This window comes from Miscanthus floridulus, chromosome 1 (assembly GCF_019320115.1).
Source record: "Miscanthus floridulus cultivar M001 chromosome 1, ASM1932011v1, whole genome shotgun sequence".
NCBI classification, from domain to species: Eukaryota; Viridiplantae; Streptophyta; class Magnoliopsida; order Poales; family Poaceae; genus Miscanthus; species Miscanthus floridulus.
Window position 1 is genome coordinate 19,375,057 of NC_089580.1, and position 11,650 is coordinate 19,386,706.

General features: G+C 51.9%; 1 protein-coding gene across 1 annotated transcript; it reads right to left on the reverse strand.

Annotated features, from left to right (window-relative positions):
- Positions 1-1,831: 1,831 nt before the first annotated feature.
- LOC136475019 (transcription factor MYB4-like) lies at positions 1,832-3,460 on the reverse strand. The gene is made up of 2 exons (XM_066472580.1): positions 3,085-3,460; positions 1,832-2,952 (listed from the first exon to the last, which is right to left on the reverse strand). The coding sequence occupies exons 1-2, from the start codon at positions 3,218-3,220 to the stop codon at positions 2,144-2,146; spliced, it is 945 nt and encodes a 314-aa protein (XP_066328677.1). The 5' UTR covers positions 3,221-3,460; the 3' UTR covers positions 1,832-2,143.
- Between the last annotated feature and the right edge of the window lie 8,190 nt (positions 3,461-11,650).

Here is an 11,650-nt window from a genome sequence, read left to right on the forward strand (position 1 = left end):
ATAATGGGACGATGATTGGTGGTGTCATGTGTTTGTGTGTGTGTCACCAAGGATGTCATACAAGTATGCATGTGCTCCGACCCATCCGGTAGTGTATTCTATTGCGAGATTAGCATGCATGCATACGCGTGCCGTCGTCACTGTTCGCGTGAAAGGTGTGTCGATCTGCTGGTTTCTTGTGACCGATCCATGACAAAAGAGACGAAGAAAGGCTCGCTCGTACTCGGTGACTCGGTGTCGATTACGAAAAGGGCTAATGCACGGTATTGAATCAATCTTTTTGTCGACGATGGAGTGAGTACATGGCAAAGAAGCTTCTTCGAAGCTGATTATAGTTAACACATGGTCATCTAGGTGCGTGCTACGACAAATTAGTACTACTACTACTAGAAAAGTAGACAGACCTTAGCTATACTAGACGGTGTCACCTTTCTCGATCTCATGCACACCACAAGTGTCCAAACACCCCTGTGATAAACAATGGGAGGGGCGTGCCTAAATGTGGCTAGCTAGCTAGTAGCTAGTTTATCCAACGCTAATCCCAACGGCCATGTGCTCCAAGAGCTGACACATGCACCGAGACATGACAAAGATCACGGAACCAGATGGAAAGTACCATTATTTAATCAAATGCACAACATGGTTTGGTACTCCTCAGAGAATCCAATCCAACCCAATCATCCGTCCGTTCTTCTCACCAATCTCAAAAGAGTTTGCTTCCGTCCACACGCCTCGTTCTACGTTTTTTTCTGGCTGCGCCGGTGATTGGCGCCGCCCATCTCGCGGTGGCCTCGCTCGTCATCGCATGGAACGGGTCGGCGAGGAGGACCGAGTCCGCGCGCGCGGGGCACTGTTGGTTACCCTTTGCCCCGTACGTCTCGGTACGTGCATGCACGCGAGCCTCATATATGATGCCCCTGGTCCATGCCCATGGATGCCGCGAGCGCACACGGCACCGCGCGCACCAACCCCCCGGCCCGCGGCCCCGGCTTCGATCGTCCGTCGCCGCCTCGCCGGCCGTCGTCGTCAGCATCATGATCATGACGAGGAAACGCGCGCGGACGCAAGCACAGCGCACCGAGGAGCAAGTGCTCTCAGGTCACGGATTGAGAAGCAAGGCGCGCCAGATATCATATACAGTATATCTAGGTGGCGACATCGGCCCCGTTTGCTGAGCTGAAATTGGTTGAAAAATACGGTTCCAGCTGAATTGTTGTGAGAGAAAAATATTGTTGAATTATCGTGAAAGAAAAATACTATTTCAGTAAAAAAAACCGAACAAATCGAATTACAAGGTAAGTTGAACGGGGCCATGGATTTTACGGTGTCCGAAGTGACAGGTCGCGGCTGCTGCTGCTACGTGAATTAATGGGTCCGTCTACCCAACGCTGACACCCGAGTGTTTGGGGGCACGAAAACAATCGATTGGATGTAGAGCCGTGTTTTGATCCATTCATCACTTGATTATTGGATCCAGATTAAATGAATCAAAATCAAATAATACAATACAAAAATAAAATAAAATTTGCTACATTATTTTTATGGAAGCTAAATTGAAATTTTTTAAAGGGAAACAAATAAAACATACAGAAAAATAAAAAAACCAAAAAATATCAGATAATTGATCAAATAATTGTGACCATTCTCATATACCAATAATCAATTTAAACTAATTTACCACGGAAATTACACCTAGACAGAAATACGTCATGTTCGCTTAGCTTATAAACCATATTTTTTCAGCTAACGAACAATATTTTTATCTCAGAGTAAATCAACCAGCCATAACTCATCAGCCAGCGAACAGAACAATAGTAAAATATGGTCTCTATAGAGAAATAAAATTGCATACATACATATACAAACTGAAGAATAGTTTTGAACAGTGGCTGGCTGACTGGTTGGTACGCAGAAGAGAAGCCAAACAAAGCAATGGCGATCCACATCTCTAATAATTTCTCTATGATATGGTGCTAGCTAGTCACAGACCATATGGAGAGAGAGAGAGAGTGTGTGTACATGTGATGACCTCGTACTCAGAGAGAGATCATATCGATGGACAGGGAGAGCCAAGAACGACTAGCAAGAGACACGCTAGCCCTGCATGAGTAGTCATTGCGCGCGTTTAGTGTAGTCTCCTCGGTCATGTCAGGCTGTGGCAGAGGCCGGCCTGCGGCGCCTTGACATGAAGGTGATGATCCGCTGCCGCCCACATCTCGGCCTGCGCGTTGGGAAAGTAGCACGCGGAGAGCTCCTGCAGGGACGCCGCCGCCCTGTCCTGTAGCAGCAGCGGGGCGAACCCTGTGCCGAAGAAGTCGCCGCCAGGCGGGAACTCGCTGTCCCCGAGGAGCTCGGGCAGGAACATGTCGTCGAGGGGCAGGCCGCCGGCCCAGGTGCCGCTGATGGCGGTGGCCGGCGCGGGGGAGAACTCGGCGAGCGCAGACGCTTGCTGCTGCCCCCGCGGCGGCGGCACTGGCGCTGGTGCCGTGCCGTCGTAGCGCGCGAGCACCGGAGCAGCAGCCTGCAGCGTCGTCGACGGGGAAGGGTACATGGCCCCGAAGCTGCACGCGTCGCTGGCGCTCGCTGGCGACGGCTGCATGGAGGAGGCGCATTGTTGGCTCCGGGGAGCAGCGGCGCGCGGCGTGACGACGGCGGCGCCGCGGCGGCCGCGGCCGCCTGAGCTGTGCTGCTGCTGCTGGTGGTAGTACTCCTGCTGCTGCTGGTGGTGCATGGAGATTGCCTTCTTCTTGAGCTTGGTGTTCCAGTAGTTCTTGACGTCGTTGTCCGTCCGCCCCGGCAGCTTGGACGCGATGATGGACCACCTGCTCCCGATGGAGTTGTAGAGGGAGCAGATGATCCGGTCCTCCTGCTCCGTGTAGCCGCCGTGCTTGATGTCCGGGCGCAGGTAGTTGAGCCACCGCAGCCGGCAGCTCTTGCCGCACCGGTTCAGCCCTGCGCGAGCACATCCATGGACGAAGCAAAGCAACCATCAGAATTATACTCATCTCGCTCGCCGCGCGGCGCTGCATGCACAATAAGAATAAGCATCGATCCAGCTGCGGGCGGCGATGTATGAGTACGCACCTGCTTTGTGCGGGAGCGCGATCCAGTTGCCGCCGGTGCCGTGGTTGTGGACGTAGCTCCGCAGCAGCTCGTCCTCCTCGGGCGACCAGGGCCCCCGCTTCACACTCGTCTTGTCGCAGCACGGCGCCCGACCCATGCTGCGCGCTCCAACAGAATTCTCAGGCTGTGTGTGCCCGCTCTGATCGAACAAACGCGCGCACGTCGGGAAGGGAGGGGAAGCGGCGGCCGTGGTGGGGATGGATCGGGATAGGGTGGTGGTGGCAGGCCGCGGCTGCAGCGGCGGCGCGAGTTTCTGTGCTCGGGGGCGCGGCAGCAGCTAGACCGCCGGGGCGGGCGTGTGTTTCTGGCAGAAGATACTCGCAACAAGGTAGGCCAGCAAGCGAGGCTGCAGCTGCGGTCTGCGGGGAGCGCAGGCGCGTTTTATAGCGGCAGCCTTGACCTTGAGGCACCACCAGCACCAGGTGCGTTCGGGGCCTGGCCTGGGAAGGGTAGTGGGCGTGGGCCAGGTGCGACCAATTTGCGGAGCCGTCCCCGCGGGCCGGCCCGACCGTATTACTGGCCACGTTCGCTTAAACTTATCGGCTACAGCATTTTTTCTCGCAACAAAAACAGCTTTATCGGTCCGAACAGAGCCATTGTCCGTTCCTGTCGCGTTCGTATTACGCCATGGCCGTTTGTTTTGAAAAATGTTTTTGCTTCTATAATACTCCTGTGTTGACCAGTACTGTATGTTTTACTACTTGTGAGTTTAGTCAATCCGTCTGGTTGTACTTGGCCAACCCCCCCCCCCCCCCCCCCCCCCCCAGTGTGCAGGCACGTGGTGAAGAGCGTCATTTTTATGTGTTTCCCCCCAACTAGATAGACTAGAAAAATGGTGCGGTGCAGGCGTGCAGCTCGTTCCCGGGTGTGCGTTTCGTCTCGTGCCAAATGCGTTTTGTTTCCCCGGTTCTAGGATCCTTTGAAACCGTGTGGCTACTGGCTACTGCTTAGCAATTCCTTCACCTTTTCCTATATATACACATCGGCCCCAGTTTCAGAGACCGGACTCAAAACGAACCTGAACAAGACACGGATGACGAGTTGATGACGCCCCTTCTTTCACCGGCAGACATGCCATGCGTTTCACAATTGCGATGCAGACGACAGCAGTTCTTAGGCATTGTTGACAAATGCAGGAGCATCGTTGAGTATCGCTTGTGTTTAGAACCTTTGTGCCCTGCGATTAAGGATGGCAACGGGTCGGGTTCGGATCGGGTGGAGTCTCCATGCACCCAAAACCGAAACCCAAAATCGAAACCCGAATCCGCCCCGAAAACCGATTCGGGTAGAAATCCATCACCAAAACTAAACCCGCGGATACCCGAAACCCGAACGGATACCCAAAACCCGAATGGATACCCGAAACCCGTGGATATATATACACATATTCTCATGTATAAACAAGAGGCAACAAATAATAAATATTTTCATGAGTCAACTTTAAATAAATTTAATAATCTAAGTAAACAAATTATTATTAGTATATTATAAAATATGAGTTTTAATTCCAAATGATTTATTTTGGATATCCATTGGTGTCGACGAAATATGGTCGGCAATCTACCTAGGGGTATGCCCAAGGTAGTAGATTGTCGGCAGACAGGTGCGCAAGCCACAAACAAGACGGTGACGCAAGACAGACACGAGGTTTTATCCAGGTTCGGCCGCCGAGAAGGCGTAATACCTACGTCCTACGTCTGATTTGTATTGCTGTATGTCAATGAGAGATGTTTTTTAGAGGGATCCCCTGTCCGCCTTATATAGTCCGGGGGGCAGGGTTACAGATCTGGAAACCAATCCTAGTCCGTTATAATTGCCATATGCGGCCGGATAAGGATTCCTATTCTAACCGACCAGGATCCTACTTGATCGCCAAATCCGCCTTGACTCCTTGTGCGGGACTTCGATCAGGTTGGTCGGGCCGCACGTCGTCTTTCGGGTGGACTGGACCCATTGATCCGGGCCGGCCTAAGCCTAACCGTAAGGGTATAGGGGTTAATACCCCCACAGCTAGTCCCCAAGCATCATGCATTATGCTGCGACACGCTATTTTAACCTTCTCCGACAAGTAGAACTTGAGTCCTTGACGTCTCTGACCACCATCAACACCGAAGAAGTAGGTTGTCCAAAGAATGTATGGTGCTCTTAAGAAAAAAGAAAAAGATTTCTGTCCTGAGAAGTGTGCCTACTTGTATTTCTGAAAAGAAATGTAAGTGGTCTTGAAATATAGCTTCCTTGAACATCAGAGGCGTAGGGGTCAAAAAAACAAACACATTCACCGCAAGGTGAAGTGTGCCCACTTAGTCCCCGAGCCTGGTAGTAGGTGACGTAGGCACGTGGTGCCAGGGTCTAAAAAGAATTCCCACCTAAGTCAAAAATCCAATCATTGTACAGGCGATATAAGATGCACCAGCAGGTGCATCATACCGACGTAGTCCCCGAGCTTGCTGAAAGGCGAAATATGAGCCTTGTAGCAAGGTCTAAATAAATGTCTCTCAACTGTATGTGAGTACAAATCACATGTAGTCGAGGAGAACCATTCTTCGAGCAGTGGTCAGGACAGTCCCCGAGCACATCAGTTGCCGGAGCAGTCCCCGAGCACGGTGGTGGTCAGATCAGTCCCCGAGCACGTCAGTGGTCGGAGCAATCCCCGAGCACGGTAGTGGTCGGAGCAGTCCCCGAACACGTCAGTGGTCTGGGCAGTCCCCGAGCACGGGAGTGGTCTGGGCAGTCCCTGAGCATGGGAGTGGTCTGAGCAGTCTTCGAGCACGGCAGTGGTCTGGGCGGTCCCCGAGCATTATAGGAGTCTGATCCATCCTTGAGCACAAAACGAGCATCGAAAATACGAACACCATTGATGTATTTATTTGGTGTATTTATTTATCTCCTTTCTCTGCCAAGTCCAGTCTGACACGCCTGGTCAAAAAAGCAGATGGGTATAGTACGTCATTCTGTCTTCTTACTCCTTTCTGGCAAACAGTCGCTTGGCACCTGTATAGAGGTGCGTCAGTGTGGGCCCTCTTTCACTATCAACGAAGAGGCGCGTACACTGGTAACGAAGTGGCGCGTTTATTGGCATAGATCTCGAGGTTGTGTGAACAACCGTCTGCGGCGCGTGCGCACGTCTCCCAATAATCTCGGGTGGACGAAACAACGAAGCTCTTTGTTATTTATAATGTAGATCTGGTAAGTTAGTCACACCGTTCCCCATTGTCATTCGCCGCCACAACCTTCTTCTTCCTCTCGCCGAACCCTATTCCTCCAAAAATCATCGCCAATCCCCTCGCCACCGCATCCACCCCCTTAGTAAGGACAGACTAATGGCAAAGAGAGACGCCCAGAAGAAAGGCGGAGTCATGGCGAAGGAGTGGTGGAAGTCGCAGAGCAATGAGCAGACCATCGAAGACCTCGTCGCCATGGGAGTGCTCCACCACAAGGCACTCGCGGGATGGCGTGCGCCGAAAGGAGAAAGCTTCCCCGATCCACAACCAGGTGAGATTGTGGTTTTCGAAGACTTCTTCAAACGGGGTTTTGGGATTCCAGTGCACCCTTTCCTTCAGGGTCTCTACTTGTATTACAAGATTGGGATTTGCAATCTGCATCCCAACTCGATTCTTCTTGTCTCCACCTTCATCCATCTCTGCGAGGCTTATGGTGGCTTCCAGCCCCATTTCGACCTCTTTCGCCACCTGTTCTGTCTTCGAAAGAAAGGGAGCGATGGCTCGAAGATAGCCAGAGGCGTCTACCTAAATCTGCGCGATGGTATGAAAGCCCAATACTTGCACTGCCCCTAGAACACCTCACTGGACGAGTGGTACAAGAAATGGTTCTACATTCGTGAAGAGCCGAACACCATCACCCTGTGCGACGTGGGGCTGATTTCGGAGAAGAAGAATAGCTAGACAGAGAAGCCCAAAAACCTGGAGCAGATCGTCGAACTGCTCGGGATGATCCCATGGAGAAAGCTAGATGGCCCAAGTGTGGTCGGGAACTTCATCAGCCGAAGGATCCAGCCCTGCCAGAAGAGGGTTCATCTTGGCTTCGAGTACCAGGGGAGCGCAGATCCAACAAGGACCAGGAAAGAGGCGCTCGACAAGACAGAAATCAAGGCCAGGATTGGGGAGCTATTCAACCTGGCCGATCCCAATTATGTTAGGCTGAACGACATCGAGCACGCCTTCAAGCTGGCCCGACCTCCACCAAAGGTAAATGATGCTTCCTTTTAACTATAGAGTCATGTTGTAACAAGAAATTAACTGTTGTCTCCGTTATGTGTCTTAGATTAATGGTCGTGACCAGGCAGCAGTGTTCGTGTCTCCGCCCCCCGGTGTGGATTGGCCACAAGTTGCCGGCCTAGCTGCCCCGACCAGCGCCAGGACCGACGACGTCCACTGGGCGGCACTCGAGGCTGTGGAGGATGCGTCGACCAGAGCCACTGGCAAGCGTCCGGCTGCCAACAAACGACGCCAAGCCATCTTCCCCCTCTCAGACGATGAAGCAGAAGATGCGGACATCTTCCGGCTTGTCCCTCGAAAGAGGAGGAGACAAATGGGGTCGACGGAGCAGGGTACCTCCTCTGTGCCAGCAGTGATCGCATCACTGACCACTGCAACATAGAGGACAAGCGAAGGAAATGCCAAGCATCAAGCCCCGACGCCTATACCGGTGGTGGAAAGAGTTCCGGTGGAACCTGCCGAGCACGCGGAGCAGGGGCGGTCGAGGAGACGCTCCTTTGCCACATCATTCTGCGCTTCGAAGTTGTAAGTATCTATAACTTTGATGTAAGCTTGTAATTTGTATTGAATACTATTATCTTCTGAACTTTTCTCTAATAAATTAGGTCGGCGTCCACCGAGAACCCTGACCAGCTAGCCGGGTGCGGCACAACTTCGCCAGCAATGGCTGAAAAAACTGCTCGGCAGCCAGCCATGGAGGAGCCTGTAGAAGGAACTCCGCTAGGACCTCAGCAGGCGGACGACCAGACATTAGTCCCCGAGCGGCTGGTCGAGAAGACAGCCGAGCAGAGTACTAGTGCTCCGAGCACAAAACCTACTGAGGCGGATACCTTGGCGCCAAGGGAGCCGGATCAAGCCGAGGAGCAGCAGCCGGAAGTGGCAGAGAGCACTCTTGCAGATGCAACGGCTCATGGAAAAGCCCTGGTGGTCGTGGAGACTGCAGACTCCAGACCAGCGCCGCCCCCCGAATAGGAGGCTAAAGAGGACGAAGTAGAAGAGGTCCTGGGCCGTCCCCAAGATAAGCGACAACATGTATATGTGTCGCGCCGGCAGAACAACGAATGGGTTATGCATGAAGAAATCCCAGAGGTCGAAGAGACCCTAAGAGTCGAACGGGCGGCAAAGTGTCTGGTGACAGAAGTCTAGGTATGTTCGGCTTGACCACTTGACCCTGTTATGTAGTCGATCTGTCTGATTTAGCTTATTTATGTGCAGGACTTGATGAAGATCGTGAGGTACCGAAAGAGATGCTTCAATTAGATTGAGGGAATCACGGCGAATAATAAAGAACTGGTGGCCGAGGTGGAACACTTGCGCCGCCAACTTGAAGCCGCCGACTAGAAGACGGCAGAGCTAGAGGCACAGAACCAGAACCTGGTTGGGCAGCTTAATAACAAAGAGCGGAAAAGAATAAGTAAGTTGTCACTTTATCACAGCAAGTGTGTAACACGTATTGTTGTGTTGTTGGTAGTGACAGCTGTAATGCAGGCTTAGAAGCTGAAGTAACCCGCCTCCAAGAGGGGAATAGCCATGTGACCACAGAGTGTGGTCGTCTGAAGGAAGATAACGAGAAACTAGCACGTAGCCAGTCTCAACTCCAGGACCACACCACCAAAATGGAGGAACTGAAAAGTAAGTATTCTAGACCACCTTTTGCATTCTGTTGCCCGCCTTGTCTTGTCGTGCAATAACATTTTGATGTCTCATATGGTGTTCAGTTTTGAAAGTCAATGCCAAGAAGCATTTGGAGGCCGTGATCAAAGAGCGTGATGGCTGGAAAGCACGATGCCTCGAGGCCACTGAGGAGCGGGACACGTGGAAGAACCGGTGCCAAAAAGTGGCAACTGGCATTGTCCCCGTCCTCGACCTTATCGACCCAGCGCTCGCAGAGGAAGAGCCAAAGACGCCCCAACTCGGGCTGGTCGAGAGATGCTGACAAGCGTGGGGATGGTTCCAAGAGTTCGTGAAGGAGGCAGGTGAGTACACGGGTGCCCATGTACTAAGTATGGTACGTGCTCACTACCCCCTGATCGATCTCAAGCGCCTGGAGGCTAGGTACCCAAAGGAGGTAGACCCAGACAAGGCGGAGGAGCTTCGGACGGCCCAGCTGGACTTGTCGTCAAAGATAATTGGCGACATTAACCTATGTGGAGGTGGGACAACACCTGTATAGGGTACGCCATTGACAAGTCAGCTGGAAATGCCATCAATTACAAACCAACCAACGAAGCCTGCGGTCTCGACCAGCCAGGCATCGGCGGGCCATCCCCTTCAGCTCGACCAGCACAAGAGTCCCCGAGACTCGAGTAGGATGTCGGAATCGGTGAGCAGTAAGTGCCACGCGCCCCGACCAGCCAATGTAATAGGCTTAGAGCTGTAGAAGGAGGACATAGTTGTGTTATTGTAAACTTGAGCCTCTTCAGGCAAGCTTGTAATAACATAACTGTATATCATTATAAGCTTGTTTGCTTTGTATAAAACGTATTTAAGCTTGAAACTTTATGTTGGTGTAACTAAGTGAGAACATGTTAACGTTCTGTTTAGTTGTACCATTTTGCTCGACACATCATCCTGGAAGGTTTGTGTGGCCTTAATTTGCCATGTGGTCGGAGTGCGAGGTACGATGACCTGTGCACATGTAGACGCGGACAAGTCAAACCAAGGGGGACCTACCGATCACCCGTAACGTAGAGAGCGGATCCCATGCACGTGTTGGGAGGAACCGGAGACAAGGCCTGCATCGAAAACCGTAGAAGGAGTGGTGGTCGGCTTGTATTGGCTAAGTTAGAATAACCATAAAATTTGGAGTAACACATTAGAGTGGTCGGAGGAATCATAATTGCTTTATTGAAGTAAATCGAAAGTACAAGAGGAGTACATATCTCAGTAGTTAAGCGTAGAAACGTCTAAGCTTGTCGATGTGCCATGAGTTTGGTACGTACGTACCGTCTAGGTGAGCTAACCTATAAGACGTTGGTTGTGTGACTTCTTTGATCATGAAGGGTCCCTCCCATGGGGTTGCGAGTTTATGGACGCCAGCCTGGTTCGTCTTCCACTTTAGGACCAGGTCCCCGACCACAAAGAAATGCTCTTTAACATTCTTGTTATAATACCTGCACAAAACAACAAGGTACTTGGCCGTACGTACACAAGAGTCGAGCCTTTTCTCTTCTGCGCTGTTCACTTCTAGCTCCCATACTTCATTGACCTTGCCTTCGTCGAAGTTCTCTACCTGTGCTGATCTGAAAGCTATATCTGGTGGGAGGACTGCCTCAGCGCCGTAAACCATAAAGTATGGTGAGACGCCGGTGTTTCGACTGGGCTGAGTTCTGAGGCCCCAGACCACGGCTGGTAACTCTTTGAGCCATCTTCCGGGAGCTTTGTCGTTTTCTCTGTACATCCTCTTCTTCAATGCGTCCAAGATCATGCCATTTGCCCGCTCGACTTGTCCATTAGCTCTAGGGTGCGCCACCGAGACGTATTTTACTACTATGCTCCTTTCATCGCAGAAGTCCCAAAAAGCATTCCCGGTGAACTGAGTACCCAGATCGGTGATGATGCTGTTGGGTACGCCGAAACAGTGGATGACCTGGTCGAGGAACGTGACAACCTTCTCTAAGGATGCCTATACCAGAGGCATGTATTCTATCCACTTAGAAAATTTGTCAATCAGCACGAAGACGCATGTAAATTTCCCAGGAGCCGGTTTGAAAGGCCCGATCATATCTAGTCCCCAGCATGTGAAGGGCCAAGAGGCTGGAATCATCTGGATCTCATGTGCTGGTACGTGGATTCTCTTGGCGAAGAACTGACAACCCTCATAGTGGCGAACTAGCTTCTCTATGTCGGCTACTGCTGACGGCCAATAGAACCCTGCTCGGAAAGCCTTACCGACCAGTGTTCTTGAGGCCACGTGGTTGCCATAGGAGCCAGAGTGGATTTGGTCCAGGAGATGTTCGCCTTTCTCCTGGGTTATACACTTCATCAAGATTTCCTCCTTTGCGTTTTTGCGCCATAACTTGCCATCGACAAGCAGATATTGCTTACTGCGACGCATCATGCGCTCGTTTTCTGTCCGATTAGTATAACCGTTGCCATCTGTTAAGTACTTGATGAAAGGTACTCTCCAGTCAGGCTCATGAGTGGTCGGAGGCGGCTCGATTGTGCTCGGCGTCGGAACCGTAGCCACCAATTGCTGGTCCGGAGCCTCGTCGACCGTGGAATCTTCCTCTGCGATGGAAGGCGTGAGCAGGTCTTGGATGAATACGCCATGTGGGATTTTGGCTCGGGAT

Coding starts and splice junctions, on each gene's coding strand:
- LOC136475019 (XM_066472580.1), bottom strand. CDS start 3,220: ATGGGTCGGGCGCCGTGCTGCGACAAGACGAGTGTGAAGCGGGGGCCC. Junction 2,953..3,084: donor CGCGCTCCCGCACAAAGCAG/GTGCGTACTCAT, acceptor GTGCTCGCGCAG/GGCTGAACCGGTGCGGCAAG.